This window comes from Motacilla alba, chromosome 1A (genome assembly GCF_015832195.1).
Source record: "Motacilla alba alba isolate MOTALB_02 chromosome 1A, Motacilla_alba_V1.0_pri, whole genome shotgun sequence".
Lineage (NCBI taxonomy): Eukaryota > Metazoa > Chordata > Aves > Passeriformes > Motacillidae > Motacilla > Motacilla alba.
In genome coordinates, this window is record NC_052031.1 from 68,505,519 (window position 1) to 68,530,564 (window position 25,046).

At 40.6% G+C, this 25,046-nt stretch overlaps 1 protein-coding gene across 2 annotated transcripts in view; it reads right to left on the reverse strand.

The window, feature by feature from the left end:
- Positions 1-25,046, reverse strand: part of RERG (RAS like estrogen regulated growth inhibitor) — a 97,827-nt gene that overhangs the window by 8,428 nt on the left and 64,353 nt on the right. For both annotated transcript variants that reach the window (XM_038154241.1, XM_038154242.1), the window contains exon 3: positions 10,580-10,636. In XM_038154241.1, the coding sequence (XP_038010169.1) occupies positions 10,580-10,636 (57 nt within the window). The remainder of the gene's footprint in view (positions 1-10,579; positions 10,637-25,046) is intronic.

Sequence of the window (25,046 nt, forward strand, 5' to 3'; positions counted from 1 at the left end):
TAGAATTTTAGTTGATTTTTGATGTTTTTGTTTGTTTTTTTTTGTCAAGAGAGGTTACTAAAAACAAGGCCATATAAAAATGCTTTAAGAAACTTTGGTCTGATGGTGGTTTTCAGCCAGGTGGATCTGAGAAATGCAAGAGTTTTCAGACCAAAACCCTCAGCTAATAGACATGAACTTTAAAATCATGGTTCAAGTCCTGTTGGATGGTAGTGTCTAAAAGACTAAAACTCCTTGTAATTAGTTCTGTTAACAGAATAAATGTTCTTGCTTATTGTTTGGTGTGGTTTTGTTGGTACCTCACTACTCATTTAGACTCCTGCAATCTTTGATACCCATCAGGTTCACCTCTGTCACGTTTCAGAATAGTGACTTTGACTGCTGGGGAAAAAACACCCCAAAAATTATTACTAACCCTGGTGTTGTTCTCCCAACCCTTCCTTGCCCCAGCCCTGGTGATGTTTGTCCCCCTCTGCATTTCTCTGCCTCTGCAGGAACTTTTCACATTTTAGAAAGCCCCTGTAAGATGGGTGCATCCTCCTGAAAGTCTCTCCTGCCTTCTTCCTTCCTCAACCCCAGCTTTTCTCAAAGCACAGTGGAATTTATTTTTCTTGCTTGCCTCTGGCTGTGCCCCCTCTGTTGTTTACCTTACGGGAGGGTTTTTATTTTGCCACCAGCAGTGGTTTTACAGTAAGCACAGTACCACAGTATAACACACCTTGTGTATTTAGCCCATATTTCTGATGCTAATGCAGCATAACCTCATGTGTCTCTCCATTCATTAATAACACAGACCCTAAATGAGAAAAGTTGGGTTATTTATTAATAATCCCATCAAACAAGATGCCATGAATGGCCGTTGCATCATTTTTATCATGTGTAAAAGGAGAAAAACTAGTAAAAATAATGTTTTTGAAAGGAAACTTTGTGACTGATAATTGGATTTGGACTCTTCAATGTTGTACTGTGCACATGTAGCCCCAAGAGTCAGGAAATAGGGAAGGAAAAGCTCCAGGAGGTTGTACAGGATGTGTGCTCTCAATGTGCAGCTGTCAAGCTACACAAACCCTCATGTCAAGCTGCAAATTTCAACCAAAATGTGGCTGAAAGAAGATATTTGTTGGCAGAGATATTTAACCCAGGTCTGGGGTCTCCAGCCTGCTTCACGTGCAGTGGATGCTGCTTCTGCAATTCACGTGGTGATGTGCAAACTGATTTCTCTTCAAACTTCATTTCTGGCTGCCCTCTCCAAGGCCACCTTTGCCAAAACCAGATTTGTGACTGCAGAGCTGCAGGTGTTCCCAAGCTGGTCAGGTCAAGGCTGGCCACAAAAGGAGGCACTGAGGGCTCTGTGCTGGCTCAGCTGCTTTCAGTGCCTTTCTCAGTGCAAGGTGAAGCTCTCAGAGGTTTCTGGTCGATGTAAATCGAGGCTGGGTGGGGCATAACAACCATATTCACATCCCTAAGTGCTGGAACCCTGGTTACTGAGAATTTCAGACTTTCTGTGCTGACAGGCACTGACCCCAAAGAGAACACTGCATTTGACCTGAGGCCATAAAAAAAGCTTCCAAAATTGAATGATAAAACTAAGATTATAAGTGTGTAGTTTGAATAGAAGAGTGTAATATCACATATTAGACAACTTAGAGTTTAAACTTTTAGAATATAGTAATATATAAAAAACCAAAATAGAATTTTTAGGGCAGAGGCTAATCCTTCCTCTTCACCTTCTTCTTCATAGGTTTAGGCAGTATTATATAATTAGATAAAAAACGTCCACATTGCAGGCCATGAGTAGTTAGTTATTAAATTAAAAGTAAAAACAATTTAGGTGTCATTTCTTAGTTAAACAGTTTATCCATAAAAAGCCTTGTAGAAAGACAGATAGGGCTCCATTTTTAGTTTGTTAAGTGAGGTGCTGCAGAACTCATAACTTGTGAAGATATAATATAGATAAGAACTAATAAACATCTGAGTCAGAACAAGAAATACCATCTCACACATTTAATCCCAACCTTAGCAGAAAAAAAACAAAAAATCCATTACCTAAGGAGGCACGGGGTAGTCAGCAGGCAAGAACTCCTGCACAAGGCAGGATCTGGGCCTGTCCCTGCTCCATGGAGATGGGCAGAGAATATTTGTGGGTGACCTGAGCAGAAGCTTCAGGTGCTGTGGGGACTCATGGGGGAAAAGGATGCTCCATGGAGCACAAGGACACATGCAAAAAACCCAGCTACTGTAGTGGGGTATATGGAGAACAAATCCAGGAGGAATGAGGCTTGATCAGGTGCTGCTTAGTGAGAAGTTTGGTTTTTTTATCACATTTTCCTATTTTTGATTAGGCGGGAAGGTAGTAGATGGCTAGTGTTTACTAATAGATTATAAAGGTCTCATCTTGGTATGAGAAGATTTGTTGCATCTCTAGAATTTCCCCTTTTTAGGTAGAACACATGGATAATATAAACCTAGTCTAGAGAAAATAATTTTTTTCTTGAGGGGTTGATAAATTCAATAAATAATATTTTGGACTCCAAACAAAAATTGTAGGATAGTTCTCTTGAAGAGGACTCTAAAAACAATGAAAGATGTCTTTGTTTTGTTACCTCCTGCTGCAAGCAAATATGATTTTTCTGCTGCTGGTGAAGAATGGGTTTCTTTTGAGAAGTGAAGTGGTGATGCTTTTCCTTTCCTATAGGTTCTGTCCTCGTTAAACTTTTACTGGGACAGGCAAAGAAAATATGGGCAGGTGCCTGGAATTGAATTCATCAAGGCATGCTGAAACCAAGCCAATAAAGCCAGAGCAGTGCTAGCAAGCAGGGAGTAAGCTCAAAGGCTTAAACAGTTGTTGGTTGTTTTGGTTTGTTGGTTTTTTGGTTATTATTTAATTGTCTCGCCAGTGCTTGGAAGGGATGTTGATTCTTGGTAGGAAATCCAACGCTGATAAATTGAAGCCTAAATGAATCATATTTTGCTATGCCTTTTTGCAGCAAGAATCTTTGTTGGTGAAGCTGAGTTTCACCTTACTTCTGACAATATAAATGAAACCTAACCAGTGAGACTTTTCTCACATCCAAAACAAGTAAAACAAAAAGCCTTCTCTCCTGGGGGTGCAGAGACAAGCACTGGAAAATTCTGCCCATCTGGGAAACATTTCAGAATATGATGAGCAACAAAAGTAGAGGAGAAATATTTTGCAGCTGTAGCTATAGCCAGAACAGCCACTGCCATTCCTGAGTTTTGCTGTCTGTTGAGCTACTGTAAAAAGGCAGTATTTTTATTACTGGCATCAGGAATATCTTCATCTTGAGGCTCATATGAAAGAAAACAAACCACATTTTCAGAAAACTGCTTCCCATGTCATTGTAAGCATCCTCTGTCGCTGCTCTCAATTACAATTTCATCATTTCAAGACTTTGTTGAGAATTTAGGAAGCCAGAGTTGGTGTTTTAAGGTGCTTTGGGCCATATGAGCCCATTTCCTTAGAAACACCTCAGAGAAACTGGGAATACTTTCATGGCTCATTGCTATAATACATTCAGTATAAATTCCTCCTGCTGAAGAGCACAGTAAAAAATGATACAGCATATTAAATGTGTATCAAGTTAAATAATGTTTCTGCTGTTTTGATGTAGGAAAAATATAATCACAGGAAGATGCCTAGGAAGGCAAAACCTAGACTGCAGAGGACTGAATCCCTTAAGCACCGAGGCAGAAGGAATGAGTAATTTTGTCAATAAAAATCCAGGATCTGAATAGCTGGAGTCTGGCTTGAGAATAAGGCTGTTTCCCAGTGATTTATGAAGTGCCTACACATTTGTCACGGCAGTCCCTGAGGCACAGCTTGGCAGCCCTTTCTCCCAGCCCCAGATGTTGGTTACCATTGCACCCCACTCAGGACCACGTGTGTCACTGCCAGCCTGTGCTTGGACGAGCTGGAGTTGTCAGCACGGCTGCTCAGACAAAATATGCAGAAGGCGAAGTTCTGCAAGAGGGTGGCAGAACTCTCTGCCCTTCTGCTCACTGTAGGAAAGGGTTATTTTCCATCAGGAGCTGCTTGCAGACTGCAGGAGAGACTGGCAGGGGAGGCTGCCTTCCTTCCAGGGCCGTCAGCCTTTCTCCCAAGGGCTGGAGGGGCACCAGTTAATGATTTATAAACACCTCTTTCACTCTGGGCTGCTCTGCTAGAAGCTCTGTTTGCTGTCTGGGCAGTGTCTCCCCCAGCTGTGCTGCTGCTGCAGGGTTTTTGGAGACAGGCAGTTAAACCTTCAGGAGCGGTAAGGCAAACTTGCTGAGTCAGCCACCAGTCGAGAAAACAAAAAAAAAAAAAAACAACCCCACAATGCACAAAGACAGTGTTTCTTTAACTCGGGGTCTGCAGCGGGGATGGCAAGCCCAGGGATCAGGAGTTTGTATTCACATGGTATTCCAGCTGTCCAGACAATGTGCTAGCTGAATAAACCAGACAGCAATCCTGGAGAGCTGTATTTGGACCTGAGCTCTTTATCATGGCTTTGGTGGCACAAAGCTGTCCCAAAAAGAGACTTCTTTTATCTTCTCTTGCTAGGATGTATTATAATATATAATAAATTATACTAAATAAGGTATAATTATCTTTATAATGCAATTATATAATAATATAGAATTATTTTATAATTATAACATCATTATAATATTAAAATATAATAAATCAGAGTGATTATATTTATAATATATATTATATAGGCTATAATATATAAAAATATAGAATACTATATAATAATATATAACAATATATACAATGTATATTAAATATATTAAATATATTATTTATATTTATCTTTTAAAAATAGCATATATAATAGTATAATAATGTATATAAAATAGTATATAATAAAATATATATAACACATATAAATATATATATTATACTTTGTATATATTATTTATATTTCTATTTTTTAAAATAACAAATATCTAATAAATGATACTAAATAACTGTACTTCTACTCTTTAGTGAGGTCTTGATTCCCACAGCTAAGTTCTTTCTAGGTCTCAACCATTTTGATGAAGGCAAATTTGGATACATTCCTGATCTATTCCTACTTTTCTCTGCTGTTTATGTTGTTCATACAGACCTGTATTTATCCAGGGCAGAAAACAAACCCAGGTCAGCATTATTTTTGCTAGTTTTGCCATATTATTTATATCCTGTATGGGACTTCCACCCTTTCCTTGTGATTCCTGAATGATAACTCTTCTGCTAACAGAACACCCCAGCTATAGATGTAAGTAAAACTGCCCTTCTAATGTAAAAATAATCATCCTTGCAATAAGTTTTCCAGTGGGAAAAGCCTCCTTGCCAGTGTAAATACCTTCACAAATTCATTTCTGCTGTTCTTGCCACAGTGGTGTAATTTGCAAGTCTGGAGATGGTCTGCAGGAGTTTAGTTTTCTGCTGTGGGAGAATTCAGGGCTCTACGAGAGGTTTCTGTCTCCTTCCTTCAAGCAATTTTAACAACTTTGTCTCCTATCTTTCTTGTTTTTCTGATGCCTACACATCTTACCCAAGTTTGAGGGTCTCTCATGGGCTGTCTGTATGTTGCATTAGATAGGACTTTATAGAAACACTGTTCAAGCTTTTTATTCTGCCCGGGGAGAAAAAAGACTGAACAAAAACCTGTGAAGACATTGTGATATAGTCACAAGAAATGCTCTTCAAAGAGGTCACTATTCATCTACTAGTCCTGGCAAAATTATAATTTTTCTTAAAACCACCGTTTCTTACGGTTACCTCTACTTTAAAGTAGTGAAGAGTCTTCTCTCTATCCCATTCAAATTAAATAAACTCCTTTGCTTTCTGTCTTTCTTTGCCTTCATACGCAGTCTGTCATGTCCTGTTCTACTGATCATCTGCTGAGAGAGCTTTCTTTTCAGAGGATTGCCAAAGCCCTATGAAATGTGTGACTAGCTGGAGAAAGACATCCAGGGGCAGTGTGAGAAAGCCAAGACACTTTTAGAAAGGTCAGCAAAAATATCATCTCCTTGTTTGCTGATGGAAGGAGATTTTTGTTCCAAATCCAGGCTTGGCTTGGTGTTTCTGTGTGCCTTTGATGAGTGTCTTAAACGTGAGTATCAGTCACTCTAAGGGTTTGCAATTCTTCTGTAAGATGAAGGATTTTGTAGGTGAGACACAGAGGCAGAGAGCTTGCAGACAACAAATCAGTTACAGAAACAAGAAAAGAGCTGGGGAGCTTGTCTCCTGAATTTCCCTGGGGTTTTCTTTGTCTGGGGTTTTTTCCCATTTAGCAAAAACTGATGTTTAAGTCCTTGAGCCTCAGGAACCTCCTGATTCTCCCAGCTGTACATAAAAATGCTAATCCTAAAAAGAAAGGACAAAAATAATAGTCCCCTCTTTTGTTTTGTTTTGTTTTTTTGTGGGTTGTTTGTTATTTTTTTTTTTTTTTAAATTTTCTTGTTTTGTTTTGATTTATTTTCCTCCCAATTCTTGGATACCCCAGCTCTGTTTCTAGGAAAGCAAATTGTCCGAGTTTTGGTGGAACGACGAATGTGTTCTCAGAGAAATGCTGCAAAATTCTTTTTAAAAGAAATAGAAATGATGAATTTTCTCCTTTCGTCGTTTGATGCAGGAGATTCTCCCTGCATGTCATGGCTTATGGAGGCAGAAAATTTGCTGCTACCCATGAAGTTCTCTGCAGGCCCTCCATCTGTCTGCTGCTCTGATGGCTCTTTGGGCTTTCTCCTCCTTTTTTTGCCTCCCAGGAAAAAAAGAAATACATTTAGCAGATTCCTTGATCACTCTGATTCAGCACCTCCAAATTTAAAATCAATTAAATATCAAAGTGAACCACAACATCTCTCTATCTTTGAGCTCAGGTGAAGGCACCACAAATTCTGGGCACTGCCAGTAGCTCCTGGGGGGAATTGCTGAGATGCAGACTCAAAAATTGTTATTTCAATTTACTGGGACTGGGGAGAGGAGCTCTTCCCTGCTGAAATCCCTGGAAATTATGGGGTCAAGCCCTGGCATCACTGAGGTCCCATGAGAGTCCCACATTCATGACAAGACTATGACTTCTCTGGTCCCTACCCAGGGCAAGCATTTTGAGGCCTTCTAACATCACACTGAGCTTGCTTATATGTTTTTCAAGTTTTGCTCAATTTAAAAGCATGTAAACATTAATGAATTTTGGTGAAATTCATGGGAGAACCCGATCCCCTTTCTCAGTGCATACTTAACTAGCTAAAGAAGACTAGTTTGATGCTGAATTATTAATGTATTTAATATTTTTGTAAACAACTGCATGTGTTTTTTAAAATGTGCTATTCCAGCCCATTTCTACAAAGAGCTCCTTCATCTAATTCTGTCGAAAATGTGAGATAGCTGCAATTTTCTGTAAATGAAGAAGGATGTGGAAACCCCTTCGCCTTGATAATGCCAGGTAGGAATTTACCTTGAGGAATTTAGCACCTTTTGGAAAAGCAAACAGAAAACCCCATGGCAAGAGGGTGACAATGAGTTGCCAGTTAAACAGAAATATTGGACAAGTCAAGGCTGGTGGTTAACACTCCCCAGAAAATGACCTTTGCTGAGGCTGTTGCCCTCTGGCTGAGAACAGTTAAATAAAAAGCAGAGTGAGATGTACTTTTGGGGAAGATGCAGCTGTCCTGCCAGTGTTTGCACAGATCCAACATCTGCACAAAAGTGGCAGAGCTGCAGAGCCCTGACTCCAGCAGCAGCTCTGTTTTCCAAAGCTTGCAGGGCTCAGTGATGTTCCTCCTGCCAGAAAATGTTATTTTGTGGTTGGTAATTTGGCTCCTGGTGGTACAGCATTCTATCCAGGTGCTTCTAAAATATGGCCCTTCTTTTTCTTCTGGCAGCTTAGAATAGTAGGGAATATTTATAAGGTGTGTTTTTTCCCTTCCAGTTAAAATGTGCCACCCTTGAATAAAATGAGGAATAGTTGGGGTTTTTTTAATACGATGCTTAGCTTAGGTTAATGTTGATTTTCCATCAGGCCTTGAACAGCTTGGTGAAAGCTTTCCTAAAAATAGGAATTATCTGGGGATTGCTTCCATCAGAGGACTAATGGGTGGTTGAAAACTTGACATAAGAAATAAACTCTAAATTTGATGTTTTTGTCTCAGCCCCAGTGATTTTTGGCAAAACCTCCCGTTGCTTAGTAGCTGGATGGTTTGCATCTGTTTTACTCCTGTCCTGTTAGAATAACTTGACAAAGCTGCTTATTTCTCCCTGTAGAGGAAATTATCCTCACTGACACAACTTTAATTTTTTATACTGATCGAGCATGACGTCCCTCTTTCCACAGAACTGCCAGCCCATCAGTGCTGAGAAGAAATGAATGTGTTCTGCTGAAACTTCTCAGTGAATTCAGACGTTTACAAGTAAGTGGACACCAAACCACTGCAGGATGACAATGCTAAAAGACAGAAATGCATTTTTTCAGGCACTGGTTTTCAAAGCTTTTCAAGGTACAGTTTCTTTCTCATTGATCTCTGAAGGCCTAAATAGTGGTTATGATTTCGAGATTATTTGTCATCTCTAGCACTTCAGAACCCTTTTTGAATCCCATTGTGATCTGTAGTTTGAAAAAAAATAGTACTTTACAAAACAATCTCTTGGTGAGCAGCTTCCACCTGAGATTACTGTGATTAAGAAATAACTCCTTGACAATGGTTTATTCGTTTCTGAATTTCTCAAACCTTTCCCTCGGAGCAACCTAGAGAGCTGAGCATCACAATGACTGTAATACATAATTTAAGCTATTATTCTCTAGACTGAATGGTGATGCAGAATTCAGTAAGTCAGAAGAGATTTAATTTTTTAGTTTATTGAGATAAGACTGCTGCCTGCACGAAAGCTTTCCGTGCTGCAAAGAGGAGACAATTAGATTCCTGAGGGGCACAGTAATTTGCAATTGTATTCATTTGTAAAACAGAAACAAATGTCAAGCCTTGTACAGCAAAAAGGGCATGGGGCCCTCATAATGGGGCCAAAAAATAATAAACCTTGTAGCTTGCTTATAACTTCATTTGTGTGCTTAAACAAGGCAAAAAGGATGCTTTTGCAAGCAGTGGCCCTGTAAGAAATTGATGAACTTGGCCTACACTGATAGAGAAGGCTTTATACACTTCTTGTCAAGTTCTTAGAACGATGTACTGGTGATAGAAATGTGAAGTACTAACACTAATAATGCCAAAGGAACATTCTATTGAACATTCCACTGTGCAGGACAAGGCAGGTGACACATAATTCACTGAGGACTACATTGATAGTAGCAGATAAAAGAATGTATTTGAGTTCAGGTTGTGCTGAGATTTATTTTCCCAAGATGGGAGTTTTGATATCTGTTATCTCTCCGTTTTGCCAAACAAAAATCCTGGATACTTGCTTTTTACAAAGGGCTGCCTGGGTTGTTCTGTAATAGGATATATTAAACTTCATTTCTGCTGTGCAGTTTTATGGCGTTTTCTATTTCCTTAATGAAACCTCCTAAGGAAAGAACATTAGTAAAGAAATTGATATTTAACTGCTCTGTGTTGGAGCCTGCAAAGAAATATTAGGAAGGAGAGAGGAACACATTGTTGGAGAAAAGAGAATTTTCCAGCCCTTTACTTTGTATGTGAATTACTTAGTCCTGAGGTATTGAAGGCACCTTTTAAGAAGTGAATGTCTTGGACTTCTTGGCCTGGATTTGCAGAGCATTTAAATATAGGCTAAGAAATACTAAGAAAATTGACCTTGGCACAAATTTTAAGTGAAGCCTCTAATTCAGGGCAACTGTTCTAGGGGTTTTTTGAGATATCTGAGCCAGCTTCTTCAAAATTCCAGACCTAACAGAGCTAAGTGGGAGCAGTGGAAGGGACATGTGGATTCCCTTTAGATGATTGGTGTCCCTATCTGGTCACCCAAAAAATAAGAGACAATACATGTTTGAAAATGAGGACAAAAAGTTACCTGAGTCTAGGTAGGCTGACTGTAAAAACCTTTTTTTTTTGCCACGAATTTTTAAGATCTCTATCCCAGAATACAGATCTGCATCCCAGTCATCTTATTCTCGAGCAGAAGACATTTGGGTTATTCAAAAGGAGAGGACTGATCTCACACTAAATGATTGGAAGAGTTTAATGCTGAAGCAATTTATTTCAATGGCAGAATTCCCTTGGATTTCTAAATGGGCAGAAATGTGCCTCATACACTAACTCAGCCTTCATCTCGTGCTGCTGCTTCTCTATTCTGCCATCTTGGGCAACAATTTGTTCCAGCTTAAAATGACCTGAGAGAAGCTTTTTTGCAACAGATTTAGAGGCTGGCTGAGGCTTGGAATTTTAGCTCTGTGATTCCATTGCTTCAGCCATGCCATTCCACACCCTGCTTCCAGGACACAGCCACCTACCGAGCGTTGGGTCTATTCTGCCATCTTCAGCAGCAATTTGTTCCACCTTAAAATGACCATAGAGAAGACTTTCTGCAGCAGTTTTAGAAGCTGGCTGAGGCTTGGAATTTTAACTCTGTGATTGCATTGCTTCCACACTCTGCTTCCAGGACACAGCCACCTACCTAGCGTTGGGTCGTACTCCCAGATGAACCGCTTGGTCAGGAAGCGCACCACGAGAGCTGGAGGGACAAAGAGATTTTGGGTCAGAAGGACAAGACATCGACTCAACAGATCTTTTTTAAAGCTTTCCCAGCAAAGTTTTCCATGTGAGTGGACAGGTAGCAGCTCCCCTGAACTGTGAGCTTATTGGGGCACTCGAGAACTTGCCACTGTTTGCGGCCCACTTCACACTTTTGGATGAGAGCAACAGAACAAATCAAAACAAACAAACCAAAAACTTTTGCAGCATTAAAAACACTACTTTGGATGCTTTAGGTGTCCTATAAACAGTGGGGAAAGTGTTGGTGGCTTTGGAACCAGTTTTGACACTTCAAAATGAGGGGTTGATCAAAATAACTTTATTCTTGAAAACTTGCCTTTGATTGTAAACCTTGTATGGCAGAAATAACTGGCTAAATGGCTTCCTTCTCTGTTTTGGCATGCCTTCCTTGCGACAGTTTAATTTCCACATTTTGTCTACTTGAAGAAAACAGATTAAATATTTCAAACCAATGGTCAACACATGCTATTAATCAATTTACAGAAATAGACAAAAAGTTTAGATTTTAGAGCACGGGACAGGTAGTTCTTAGTTTCAGCTTACAGAATAAGATCTTGCTACTTATGTTCTTGTAGTTAAGTTTTTCTCTCCCTCCAAACCCTTTAAAAACAACTTATATAGACTTTGATTATTCTTGAATTTAAAACCAAGTGCTTTGAATTTCTAGTGATGTAAATGAATCATTTACCCCTGCAAACCAACCAAAATCCTTTCGGCAAATGAAGCCAGAGATATCACTGCACAAGCTACGAGTGCAGCAATTATAGCTACAGGAAAACCTTTCCTTGCCATCAGACCCATATGATTGTTCATCTTCTTTTGGTTGCAGGTGGACAGTAAAACCCAGTTCTGATCTTTTTCAAAACTGAAGCCAGGAGAATGCCCTCCATCCCACACTTCTATGCCCAACAGTAGGATAAGGCAAGAGTCTGCAGAATAAATCTAATGAATTAAGACTTCCTTAATCAGACAATCAGAATATTAGTTTTAAGAAGATTAACTATGCCTCATACTTGAAGGGGTAATAAGAAGTTGATCCTAAGGAAATGAGACACCACACAAGAAGCAATTTGAAGTTGGTGTTATTTTAAGTTTCTATTTTCCTTAGGAAATCCTACTTTGATTTTTTTTGCTTAGGCTTTGCTGAAATGCTGTCCTTGTTCCTCAGAGTAGATGTGGCAATTCTTAGTCAAAGTAACTTTTCAAGTCATGGTCCTTAACCTGAATGCCATAACAAAACAAGATGACCTCTTTATAGGTGATTTCTCATCCATAGTGATGTTACACCAGGACTTTTTTTCTGCACTTATTATCATAGCTAGAACAGTTCAAGCATCTTGTTGTTTTGAAAGTTTGGTCATGATTCTTCTCTAATTGCTAGTACTAGATTCTCCCTTACTGCCTTCTTTGTCAAGGACAGATTAAAAAAAATTAAACAGATTTAAAATGACTTAAAACAGATTTTAAAACCCAAACAGATTTTAAAAATTTATTCTTTGACAGCCATACTCTGAAGGAGAAACAGTGATGGGCTACCTGTGTGGCAGAGCCTGAGCCTGTGCCTGGACCTGGAGAAGCTAATGAAGAAAGAGTAAAGGTAGGAGAACCTGTCCAACCGTTTTTATACTTAAATATGGTCCCCCTATTTATGATAATCTTGTGCTTGTAAATGGAAATTGCCGCAGAGGAGAGCAGAAATAATGGAGGGGATTGGAAGTCTGTCAAGCACAACTAAGGTCACAGAGAGAGCTCTGAAGGGAAAGAGGGAGAAGAGCTGATTTTGGAGGTGCCCAAATATAAGACAATAGAAGGTGACAAAGCCACAAGAAGTAGAAGTAGAACTGAACTGGAGGAGCTGAGATGAGCCTGGGGGGAGAAACCCAAGTTACATGAAAACCCAGGGTACATAACCCAGAGTTACACACACAGGATGAAATGGGGCAGGTGTGCAGTGCTGCAGAGGTGCAGAATTAGAGATCACAGGTGTAAGCTCATCAGAGGAAGCTAGGCTGTATTTATCTCCAGCACATGCAGATACATAAATAATTACATGTTTAGGAGGGTGCAGAGCTAAGGAAAGAAGGGTGGGAGGTGGCTGCCATGCACAGTCAGATGGCAATCAGCCTATCCGCTGGCAGACCTCAGAGGTGAGCACAGAAAGCACAGCGAGCCACTTGCTAGGCACTGCTGCCAATAAAGTATTTTTATAAATGCTTCCCTTTTCTTTGGGCCCAATGAAGGGAAGAAAACACCCCCTTATCACAACCCCAGTGAGTGGGGACCTACCAGCTCCAGAACCTTGTGCTCTGTGTCTGTTTTGGGGCACCTCGGGGCTGTGCAGGACTGCTGCTCCTCCAAGGCTGGCTCTGCTCAGCCTCCCTGCTCTGACCCAGTCAAATTCCTTCAAAATGCTGCTGCTCTCTGTCATGGCAGTGGTCACAGCACATCCTATAAAGCTTTTCACTTCCACACATTTTTATGAGGCTGAAGATTAGCAGCTAGCTGCATTTCACAGAAGGGGAGCGTGAGAGTCTCCTGATCCAGAGCCTGTTCTGTTTATAAGTATTGCAGACCATGCTGGATGGGAAATGTCTTCACTTTTGCCTCATTAGGGGTGCTCAGCAGATGGGCCTCTGACATCCAGCGGGATATTAAAACAATCTATGGGACTTTGCTGCCTGGTTTGACTGAAAATAGATGAGGGAAGAGCTGGGAAGGGCATCCAAGTGCTTGGGCTGTGAGTCTGGAGACCAACGTGCTGGCTGGTGCCTCCTGCCCCGGCAGTGATCCCCTGGAGCAGGGGTATTACTGTGGAGCCAGGCTGTTTATGTTGAGCTCACTCTCTGCCAGATGACATCACTTTGCTCTAAAATAGCTCTGCCAGCAGAAGAATCAGGAGTGAGGACATTAGCAATTCGCTAGACTTAGAGCTGGAGCAGTCAGATTGCTGCTGCTGGCTTAGATGATACTTTGGGCAAAATAATAAAATCCCCCCTCATGTCCTTAGTAATAAGGATGTCCTTAGCATAAAAGGTGAGTTGAGATGGGCATTACTTCCCTCTCACCTGAGCAAAGGTGTGTGTACTGTTTGACCAGTCAGTTTTACTTAGACCTGTTTAAGGCTAATAATGAGCCAAAAATAACCCAACAGACTAAAGAAAACCAATCCAAATGCTGGGTTTTGATTCAAAATAACATCGAGACCAAGACTGTCTGAAACACATTATTTTCTGATTAAATTAAGAGACTAATTCCAATATTCATATTAAAATGGCCATTTCCAGTGCTCATCCTCAGATTCATTATGAAGCAGCCCAGGCTCAGATTGATGCAGTAGTTAATAGGAGTGAATTTCATGGCTCTCCACTGAGACTGGCCCAGCCTCTTCCCTGAACACTTACAGCTTGTGAAATACAAGAACTTGCAGGCTTGGAAGGAAAGAATCTCCCACAAGCTGCGTTGTGGATTCCTGCTGTGTTGTTTGGAGACATGACCATCACCAAAGGGAGCTGATGTAACGTCCCAGCCAAGGAAGAACAGACTCATGTCTCCTTCAGCCTTTCCTGACACCCTCACTTCCAACTCAGCTGTTTTGTACTGGGCATAAATTAGGGTAGAACTTGGCACAGGACTTTCATTCACTCATGTTTAAAACTTGTGCCTCAGAAGTTATTCTTGGAGAAGAATCATGACTGTCTGTCAAATACATTTGCAGTGCAGCTCCACTGAAGACAATGAAGTTATACCAGGATTTAACATGGCATATAAACCAAGGTTATCAACCACATAATTAATCAATTGCTTTCAAACTTGTGTGGCTGAGTCCCTTCCTCAGCTTTAAAAATTCCATTCCATATATTTTGGGACTTTTTTTTTGTGTGTGTGTGTGATATTTTGCATCTTGTTTTAGGTCTTTGTTTGGATTTAGTAACATATAAATGCTCTAGCTAAATTTACAATCTGTCTGAATACATATCTTTGTGGATTTGGTATCGTTCCAGCTAATACAAGCTGAGTTTTTTGGGGAAGAAAGGAAGCCGGGTTTTATTTGAAAAACAACCCCATTCCCAAAAAGTTACAGAGTTCAAAGTTATTCTAAGAAAAATAACAGTTTTCCACAGTGAAATAACTGTATGATGACTCTTTTATGCCATGAGAATTTTAAGCTATAAAAATTTTCTGAAAGTAGTCCCATTATTTAACTTATCAACAAGTCCATTCCTGGTGCCATGATGATGTGTCATCAGTAAACCACACTTGGCAGGAGACACCAGAGTGGTTAAAACTGAAGGTTATAATGCTCAAAAGGCACTTTCAGAAATGAAGTATTTCACTATTTCTTAATTATTTTTTTTTTTTAGAGAGTTCATCCCCCATTCACCCTCTCAGAGGCTCTTTAGGCATTGGAATTTCAGCCCCCCTGGAAGATGGGGTGAGTTCCAGCCTGCAGGATGGCAGTGCTCTGGATTCTGGCAGGTGATCTTCTGCCTCCTTAAGCAGCTCTATGTCCACCTTCAGGAAATAATGGTGTTTTAAAGGTGAAACCATGAGAATTTAATTTGCTTCTGGAACTGCATGTCATCTGGGGGTGTCTGTGTGGGGGGGAAAGTGTGAACTTATAATGCAAAGTCCTTTTATGATCCATCCAGGGATGTAAGCATGCACTCATTGCCTTGCTCTGCATCTGTGGGCCTGAGCTTGACTCAGCTCTGATGGGAGCTCTGGCAATTCCCTGATGTGGGGATGTGAGGGCTGGGTGAGACATCAACTGCAGGACTTCCCTGCCTCCTCTCTTGGTTTGCTCACCATGGTCACTTCTGATGTTGGGACCTGCTGCAGTAAACTGGACTTTTCCTACGGTAAATCTAATGGAGCAAAGCAAGAGCAGTGAGAAAAATAAGGGAGAACTCAATGAAGTATAAAAATGTTTTTTTTTACACTGCCTTGCTGTTTCAAACTCTGCATGTTTTAGGCATTTTTAGTCACTCTCTTAAGCAGTGAGCTGTTCAGAAAAATTCCTGTTTATGGTAATTTTTCTTTAACAGCACAGGGAGGTCCTCCGCTGACTGCCAATGTAAGTTCAAAAGCATGTAGACTTTAATATATAAAGATCAATTAAACATAAATACCAAATGTATATATTCTTATGTATACCACATAGCAATTTATATGCAACAGTGTGTGTGTATATACAGGTGTATATATACAGTGCTACAGCAAATACAGACCAGGATTGAACAGCTGTGTGCTGGTTTTGTCTTTCAGGAGGTTTCACTGTGTAATGCAAGCCTTTTCCTTCAGTGGTGACGGAAAGGGCTTCAGTTCTGTGGATTCAAATCTGAGTAGCAAGAGTGGTTGAAATGTCTTTTTGTTCTGGTGGAATATAAAAGGACTGGAATACCTGTCTCAAAAATCTCAATTCCCACTGCAGGATCATGGTTGAAACCACCGTTCCGCATTCAAGTATTTCAAAACCACTAAAAAGCTTTCAAATGTACAATATTAAGTGCTGTAGACTGGATTTATCTTTACAGTGAATAATATTTTACATGCAGAATGTGAATGCAGTAGGACTCCAAAGGCTCTTTCAGATAATAATTCAGCAGGTTGTCCAATTAGATGTCAATAACTGCCCTTCTTTTCACAAGTTGTTTGGAAAGAGTATCCTACTGTGGAAGAGACAAAGACCACACTCCTGCTCAGCTCTGCTTTTCTGCAGTCTCCATCAGGTTATTCATATTCCAGCCTGACTAAATGTCAGTGTATTTCATGCTACTGTCACTTTTCAATTTCTGCTACAAGGTTTTGGGGAGTATTTCTTCTGTTAGTGGCAATTTCCATCTATCTCAGATGTAATTGCATTTTGCTTCTGTGGCAAATACATGATTTTAGGAACTTCTGAGTGGAGAGAGCCTGGGGAAAAAATACCCTGTTTCAAGGAGTTCATCTGAAATTCTGGAAGCCCACAGCACAGTGTATTTACATATTCATCTCAACTGTCTTCATAGGAGACTGGACATCTTTGTGTGCTCCTCTGGATAGTTCACCCTGACTTTTATTGATTAGTAGTCATTCATCACTAAACAGGAGGATTTTTGTTGTAATGTTTTCCCCACTGCTTTCAGTGCTCAAGGCATTTTTTTTTACAAAGGTTGCTGCATATGGAACTCAAGCAGGAGGCTTAATTTACATTACATTACCCCATTCCATAACATACAACTTCAGCGTGAGGTTGTTTATTTCACATGAGTGTTTATTGCACTCGTGTGAAAGATAAGTTATCGGACTGGCGTGTCCAATGGTTTTGATCATCTTAGGGTGATATCCACACTTGTATCATTTCTCTCTCCCTGACTTCATTGTGTAACTTATTCTGTCACTCCATTTGTGAAACCTAAACTCTCTGGTGTGCTGTTAATAACACACAGGGTTGGAACCCTGGTGGCTGAGAATTTCACACGTTCTGTGCTGACAGGCACTGACCCCCAAGAGAACACTGCATTTGACCTGAGGCTGTGGAGAAAGCTTCCAAAATTGAATGATAAAACTAAGATTATAAGCGTATAGTTTGCATAAAAGTATGTAATATCACATAGTAGAAAACTTAGAGTTTAAAGCTTTAAAATATAGTAGTATGTATATAACAAGATAAAAATTTTAAGACATTAATTAATCCTTCTTCTCCACTTTCTTCTTCATAAGTTTAAGTAGTATTGTGTAATTACATAAAAATCCACATTATGAGTCATAAGTAGTTAGTTATTAAGTTAAAAGTAAAAATAATTTAAGTAATAATAAATTTAAGTAATAAATTTCTTAATTAGACAATTCATCCTTAAAAAGCCTTGTAAAGAGAAAAATAGAACTCCATTTTTAAATTTTTTAAAGTACTGTAAAACTCATACTTAAAAAAAACCCAAAAACTATAATAGAGATAAAAATGAATAAACATCTGAATCCAAACAAGAAATACCATCTCACACATTTAATCCCAACCCTAACAAAAAAAACCTTAAAACTCAACACGTATGGTTTTCCAAAGCACAGTTAGTGGTAGCACCTCCAGATGTTTGTGTTTCTGAGACAAAGTGTATTTGTGATGGTGTTGTAGGGGAGAGCTTGGGGATGAAATCACACTCAGCTTTTTGGCTTTTCTGGATAACTGACACAGGTAAGGTTTGGATCTCCGTGCTCTTTTGAAAGACACTGGGCAGAGGAAAGCAGAACAGGGTTCTCAATACACAACTCTGACACTAACCCAACCCTCCGTCTCAAGATGAAAGTTAGAAAAGTTAGATTCATTTGGAAAAAAAAAAAAAAAAGAGGGGGTGGAAAACTTTTTTTCTTTAAAAATCCAGCACTTCAATAAGACAGTGGCAAGATGTCAAAATTTTCAGTGGCTGTAACTTTTTTGTATTTTCTTTTCCTTACAATTCTTCAAGTGTTGAATTTAGAAAACATCCCACTCTCTTTTTACGGTTAAATTAGTTTGTCATCTTTAAGAAGAAAAAAGAAAGAAAGGAGATACAGGAGAGAATTCCATAATGCTTTCAATGGCAGGATGATCTGGTTATTGTCAAAGAATTTTTGCATGAATTAATTTTTGTTGGTAAATGCATTTTGAACAGAAAGGCCATTTTTTGCAAGGAAGCTCAGTTTGTTGGATTTTCAAAGGAAATGACTCAACACCTCACCGTTTGTCTTCAAAGAACTTGCAATTTAGGAATTGCACATTTAAAACAAACAAACCCAGCTTTACTAGCCCCTGAGTATTCTTTTCTTCACAGCTGTTTTGTATTTCACTGGAGAAATCTGGGGGATTGATTGGATCCTTTCATCCAGGTGTCACTTCCAGGGGGAAGGCAAAGGCACACGTCGCTGCAGCCTGCACCAGCTCCTTGGCTTCAGCTGATTCCTGGGTGCCAAAAGGGTTCAAAACTAATTTTACTCTCTCAGAGCTGGGCCTGAAACAAGGTGTAGCCAACATGAACGACACTCCTGAAGGAAAAAAGTAATTTTGGATATTTTGGAGATGCCTTGAATTGCTTCTAGGATGGGGTGGAGCTGCTGCCTCATCCCCTGCCAGTGCAAAGGGAGGAACTCACCTGAGCACCAGAAAGAGTGGCCATAAACACGTGGCCAGGGCTGAACTGGGGGTTTTTGTGTTGTTGTGATTTTTTGGTATTGGTGGTGATATTAGTTTTTTGGGGTTTTTTTTTGTTTGTTTGGTTGGTTTGCTTTGGTTTTTTGATTTTCTTTTGGGTTTTTTATAATTTTTTTTTGGCTTTGGGTTTGTTTTTTGGGGTTTTTTTGAGGGTTTTTTTGGTCTTTTTTGTTTTGGGGGTCGGGGTTTTTTTGTTTTTGTTTTTTTTTTGTTTTGTTTTGGGGGGTTGTTTTGTTTTTTCAGGGTTTTTTTGTTGTTTGTTTTTTTTTTTTTGTGGGAGAGTGGGTTTTTTGTGTTTTATTTTTAGGGTCTCTTCCAGCTTTTGGTCTGATCCCTGCTCTCTTCCCTCTCCCATGCTCAGAAGCCAAGAGATGAGTAGGAAGAACTGGAAGAAAGAGGAGAGAGGTGAAGTTGTTGCCTTCTTAGTGCACACATCCAGGGAGGGCTGCAGACCAGCAGGGACTAGGAGAGGGACCACGGTCTCATGCACCAAGGAGATGAAGAAATTTTTCCAACAGAGAGATTTTTCTGTGAGACTTTGGCCAGCAGCAACCTGGCCAGGAACTCAAGGAACCAATCTGCCTCCTCTTGGGGTTAGGACTTGATAGTTCTGAGGGCTGGTGTTTCAACATCTTCCCTTCTGCTGCTCTGGCTGGGGGCAAAAGATATTTTGTTTGACACGGTATGTTCTGGTAATGATAAAGTCATTCTGGAAAGGCACAACTTGCTATTTGCAGCTTAGAGTAAGTCAAAATGCTTTAAGAAATACAGTTTTATCAGGCTGTGGTGAGTCAGTTTGAATGGGAGGGCAGCTGGCACACTGAGTGAGTAAAGCCACTGGCATTAATGCTGGATCACTGCCCGTACTTGTAATCTTCACAACACAAAAAGTACTTTTGTCAGAGTGCCTTGCTCTGCCACTGTTTCACTAAGTGTGGAGCAGCACAAATGGTGACTAGAAATGGCATAAAGAGATGCAGGGCTCCATATTTCATGCTGGTAGACAGCACTGGGTGTTTCTGTGTAGTCAGAGTCTGAACAGAGTAGCTGTCACCCTCTTCTCCTCAGCCTGACTATAATAATTTTCCTGTCTTATTTTCAGTAATATCAGTATACTATATCAAATGAGACTACAGCTTGCATCAAATTAAAAACAAGCCGTTCCCTGGCTTCTTCTGTGGTAAACTTAATTTTTTTTTTTTTTTTTTTGCATCCACACCTCACACCTTGGCTTTCTGGATTTGGCTCCATGGGGATCTCAGACAACCTTGAAAAGCTTTGCATTGTGATTGCAATCCAGCTATAGCAGGGTATTCAGGAAGATCTTGAAAGATCATTTGTCCTGTGCCATTTCCATTTTCTTTTGACAGTGGAGCTTAGGTGAACACCAGGAGTTTGTACCAGCCCTATTGATTGATGACTGATGATTGAATCAGTTGATGGATGCAGGCCTGGAAGGTCCCAGGAAGATGAGGAATTAAGGCAACAAAATACATTGAAAACTGACTCATGGCTTTTTAATGATCCTCTTTTTTTTCCTCTCTATGAGTCTGATGACATAAGCCTTGATAAATGTTACATCTTTTTAACACAGTGCACAACACAATATTCGAGAACCCATCTTTTTCAAAATCAGGTATTATTCTCATATTTTAGCTATGCCTTTTGTTTTACTCTCCCTCCTTTTCTCTGTGTTGTAAAGACACCTGCTCCTGTATTTTCTAGCCACCTGGAATCTTGAACTTTTGCTTGTACCAAGGATTTATTTTTTTTTAGAGAGCAACCAGCTTTGCCTTTACACCTGGAGAATTAAGAGACACAGCAGGAGGAGCAGAGAAGCTCTTTAAGAGGTATTTCCACAGCAGGGTTTGCAGTGCTGCAGGATGATAAAAGAGAACAGTAGAAACACTGTGATCAACAACTGAAGTGAAATGGAAGGCAAACACTGCGGACCACATCTTTCTCACAGTAAAAAGAAATGTGTTGCAAAGTGTAGAAATGGTTAGCTGAAGATAAAAGCTCAGACTGAGCAAAGGTTTGCTAACATGCAGCTGATGACTGCTCCTGGAGGCAGAAAAGTGACCCTAGGGGAGAAGGAATTGGTCGCTACCTAATGGTGTCTCAGAGTATCACCCCAGCATCACTTTCCTTTTGTGAAGCAGCTTAGAGGAATGGGTGTGGGTGGAGAGCGACCCTTCATAATCCACCAGTGAGCAAAGCCTGTTTATGTCTGAAGCCCAGCTGGTGACCTGCCTGGGCTCACATCACTGCTCATCCCATACAGCCTCTGTCAGGAGGAGGATAATTAACCCCAGGTCCTGGAAGCAATGATTTCCTACAAGGCCATGTTGTAATGGGCAAAGATAAATAATGCTAAGTGGTCCAGTCCGTGCACTCCAGAGTGCTGTGCTTGGTTCCCAGTGTTGGTGACAGCACAAAATGAATTTAAACTAATTCATTGTTTTGATAAACAACTATCATCTTCTATCACTGGCTGCAACTATGGTTTTATGAGCACCCATTTGGTGCCTATAATAATGTAGGGGTTATTATTAGCCTTCTGCTTGGAATCTGGACGCACAATCCTGGGAACTGTTCAGAGTAAACTTTAAAATTATGTGTGTGTGTGTGACAGGGGGGAAGCATGATCTAAATTTAAATGGTAAATTTCTGCTTTCATTCTCAATGCTTAAGGGCGTTCAGCTAATAAACATCACATGGCTTCAAACAAAATAAAAGCCACAGTAGTAGATAATGGGTGCTGTAAAACCTCTGACTTATCTCAAGTCTGAAACTTGGAGGATTAACATAACTTAGTTTATGATGTTCATCACAGCTGCCAGGAGACCTGGCCCTGCCTCCCCAGAGTGCAAGAGCTAAAGGGAGGGCTCTTCTGGTCTCAGCTGAGTAATTAGCTGTACTTAGTTAAAAGCCTGCATTAAGAGGGAGCTTTCCTACATTTATCTATGCTGAATAATGAGTTATACCCCGAAAGTCTGAGTTGCTATCTGGGTGAGATTCTCTTGTCCATAGAAATTACACAGATAAATGTAACAAGCCATATATTCAGGGCTTTTTCAGTCATTATCTCATCCAGTGGTTTATCCACTTTGAAGTGACCTCAGTGATGGGATTTTCTTCATTCCTTTTACATGAGGCCGAAAACACCAAGTTCCTGTTTGTTCCAGGGGGACTTTAAACATTCCACAGCAGTTTTGCAAGGGGATCTCTCCCTTCAAAGATCCTCCCCTTGGTAGATTCACATCACCACAGTGGATAGCAGAGCCCGGGGCTCAAAGATGATGCAGCTCTAAGGAAGTTTGCAATTATGATGATATTAGCTGTGGCATTCACATTCTCTGAAAAAAATCCCTTTGCCCAGGATTTTTCTCCTGGGAAGCTGAGAAGCCTCAGAGAAAAAGAAAACAATTATTGTCTCATTTGCTTCTCCTGTGTTGTGCTCATGTGGAATGTGTTTGGAGATTGTTTACCCACAGGTGATTGTTGCATTGGTTTCTGGTGTGAATTATTTTGACTCTTTGGCCAATCAGGGCCAAACTGTGTTGGGACTCTGGACATAGTCACAAGTTTATTATTATCTTTTTAGCATTCAGTAAGTGTCCTTTCTGTATTCTTTAGTATAGTATAGTATCCTTTAATATACTATAATATCATAAAGTAATAAATTAGCCTTCTGAGAACATGGAGTCAGATGCACCATTCCTGCCTTCGTCAGGGCATTACTTGCAAGTACAATAATTACATTCTATTATTTTCTGAGGCCAGCGTGACAAACCTCTCAGGGCTAAGTTTTCCTTCTAATGCTTTGTTTTAAGAACACTTCCTCAGTTTCACCCTGAGCTCTTTCCAGAGTGAGCAGAGAGCACATAAACAATTCCATTCTCTCTGACAGCAGCTGACTAGCACAGTATACACATTTCTTTCTCCCGTTACTGCCCTGCAGAGTGCCCTGGAGTGGCTGCAGTAATCTGAGTTTGCTTAGCTGCTCACAGTGACATCCTAGGAGAAGTGAAGAAACACAGCCCTGGGACTCCAAATTTAACAAGTTAAAAAACCTCCAATTGCTCACAATGAAAGCTGATGCAGTGACTAGGGAACCAGTCCAAGAGGTGGTTTACATTCCTTGCTTCACTGTGCTTTACACTTTGCTTTGCCCAGAGTAATGGGTGATTGCCTTTTCAGCACTATTAGTGTGCCTGGAACACAGAGGTAGAGAGGACAGAACAGGGAGGTAGCCAGCATGATGCCCGGTAGTATTTAAATGGTGTTGGGCTGAAAGGATGCCCTTTCCCAGTGTAAACCAATCCATTCCTGCCCTCCAGGTCTCTTGTCACTTCCCAGTCTGTAGCTCTCCAAGTGAACCCACCCAGCCATACTGATTCTCTTGTGTGTGGGGATGGACTCTACCTGGAATTAATTAATTTTTTCAGATTCAAATGATGCTCTTTTTGGTTTGTTGTGGGTTTTTGTTTGCTTGGTTCTTGTTTGTTTGTTTGTTTTCATTGGTTTTGTAGTTATTTGGTTTGTTGTTCCTACACCTGCAGATTCCTCTTACACTAGGGCATTTCTAGAAATTTTTTTTTCAGCTTGTCTTCCTTTTTGATTCTCCAAGCAGCTGTTGAAAATTTTGGTCTTTAGTTTCCCTGGCCATTCCCTGGTTTCATCTGGAACTTGTGTGTAATGCTATTGCTGCTGGTATAAATGGATTATCACTGCAGATAGACTGATGCTGACAAAGCAGAAGTGTTTTAGGAGTATAAATATCTCTTGGGTGCCGAAACAATGCTTTCACAAATGTACCTTTAGAGGCTGTTTACAGACTGCAAGAATAGTCTATAACTCTCGGGTCTCTACTGCTTTTAAAAGAGGAAGCAAATTGAGATGGCATTTTCAACTTTCCTGATGCATCCTGGCACAGCCTCCCCAGGAGATAAAGATGAGCCTTGTGGTCTCACAAATTACTCTGCTGTGGGTGGGGTGAACTCTTCAGCTCCAGCTGAGCTCGGCCAAAGCTGAAAGCTTAGCTGACCTTTTTTACAGGAGCAAGGGTTATTTTTAAAACTAGTCTTAAATCCCTTCTTTACTGTTTTGGGTTTCATATAGAGGAAGAAATATGGTCTTCAAACTCTAGTCACAAGTAGCGTCCTGCCCGGGAGGCTTTATCTTTAGATGGAAGAGCACATTTGAGGGCTGAGGCACCTCCTGCTCATCCACCCAGGGCAGATGTGATGGAGCCCTAGAGGGGGACAGTAAAACCCAGCAATCCTGCTCCTGTGCCCTCCAGCAGCATTGCTCTGCTCTGCTCCTCTCTGTCTGCCCCACCTGCTGTCCTGGAGCACCAGCAGTCAAAGCAGCAACTCCTGCTCTCACCACTGCCATCGAGATCAGAGCTCAAGCAGGAATTTTGTTATTCCACCCCATTTTCTGAATTCCCTTCCCTCCCATTCCTCAGGGTTTAGCCCAAGAGAATGGGAAGAAGAGCTGAATAATTCACTGCTCCAAAGACATGAGCATGGTCTGGCCAGAAAGGGGACAAACAATGTCCTCTCATTTTAACCAGATAAAGTTCAACATGTAATGATATGTCAGGCATTGCTAGGGCAGATTAGACCAGGACTGTGAATTTGGGAAAGCAGAGAAGCAGCAGGCCCAATGCAAGCTACTATCAGATAAACCACTGAGACAGAGAGCTGTGTGCTGGCAAAAAAAAAGAAAAACATTCCTGGAAATCAAGCTGACAATGAAAGAGAAGAAAATTCACTTGCCACTGAAATGATTCCTAGTGAAACACGAATCGGGAGGTTATTTTGGGTTGGGCTGTTGGATTGTTCAGCAGCTGGGAAGTGCCCTGCCATTGCTCAGTGCAGCTGGGTATATTTCTGGAGTGACTTTTGCGCTGAATTCTTCTTTCCTTTAATGCAGCCTGAGGCACAACCTACTGGAGTCATCAAAGCTTTTCTTTGTGTAGGTTGAAGCTCCTGCCCCAGGGAGTTGTTTAGACGAAGTGAGAGAAATGATCTTCTCAAATTGATACGGGCAGCAGACCCAACAGTACAGAAAATAAGTTAAGACTGAAATCCATGTGCCTGCAAAAGCTAAAAACAGGGAGGCTTAGCTTAAATTCCTGAATTGCAGAGCGGTCTCCGAAAGAGAGCGTCTCATCTCTCCAAAGTCTTCTATGTGA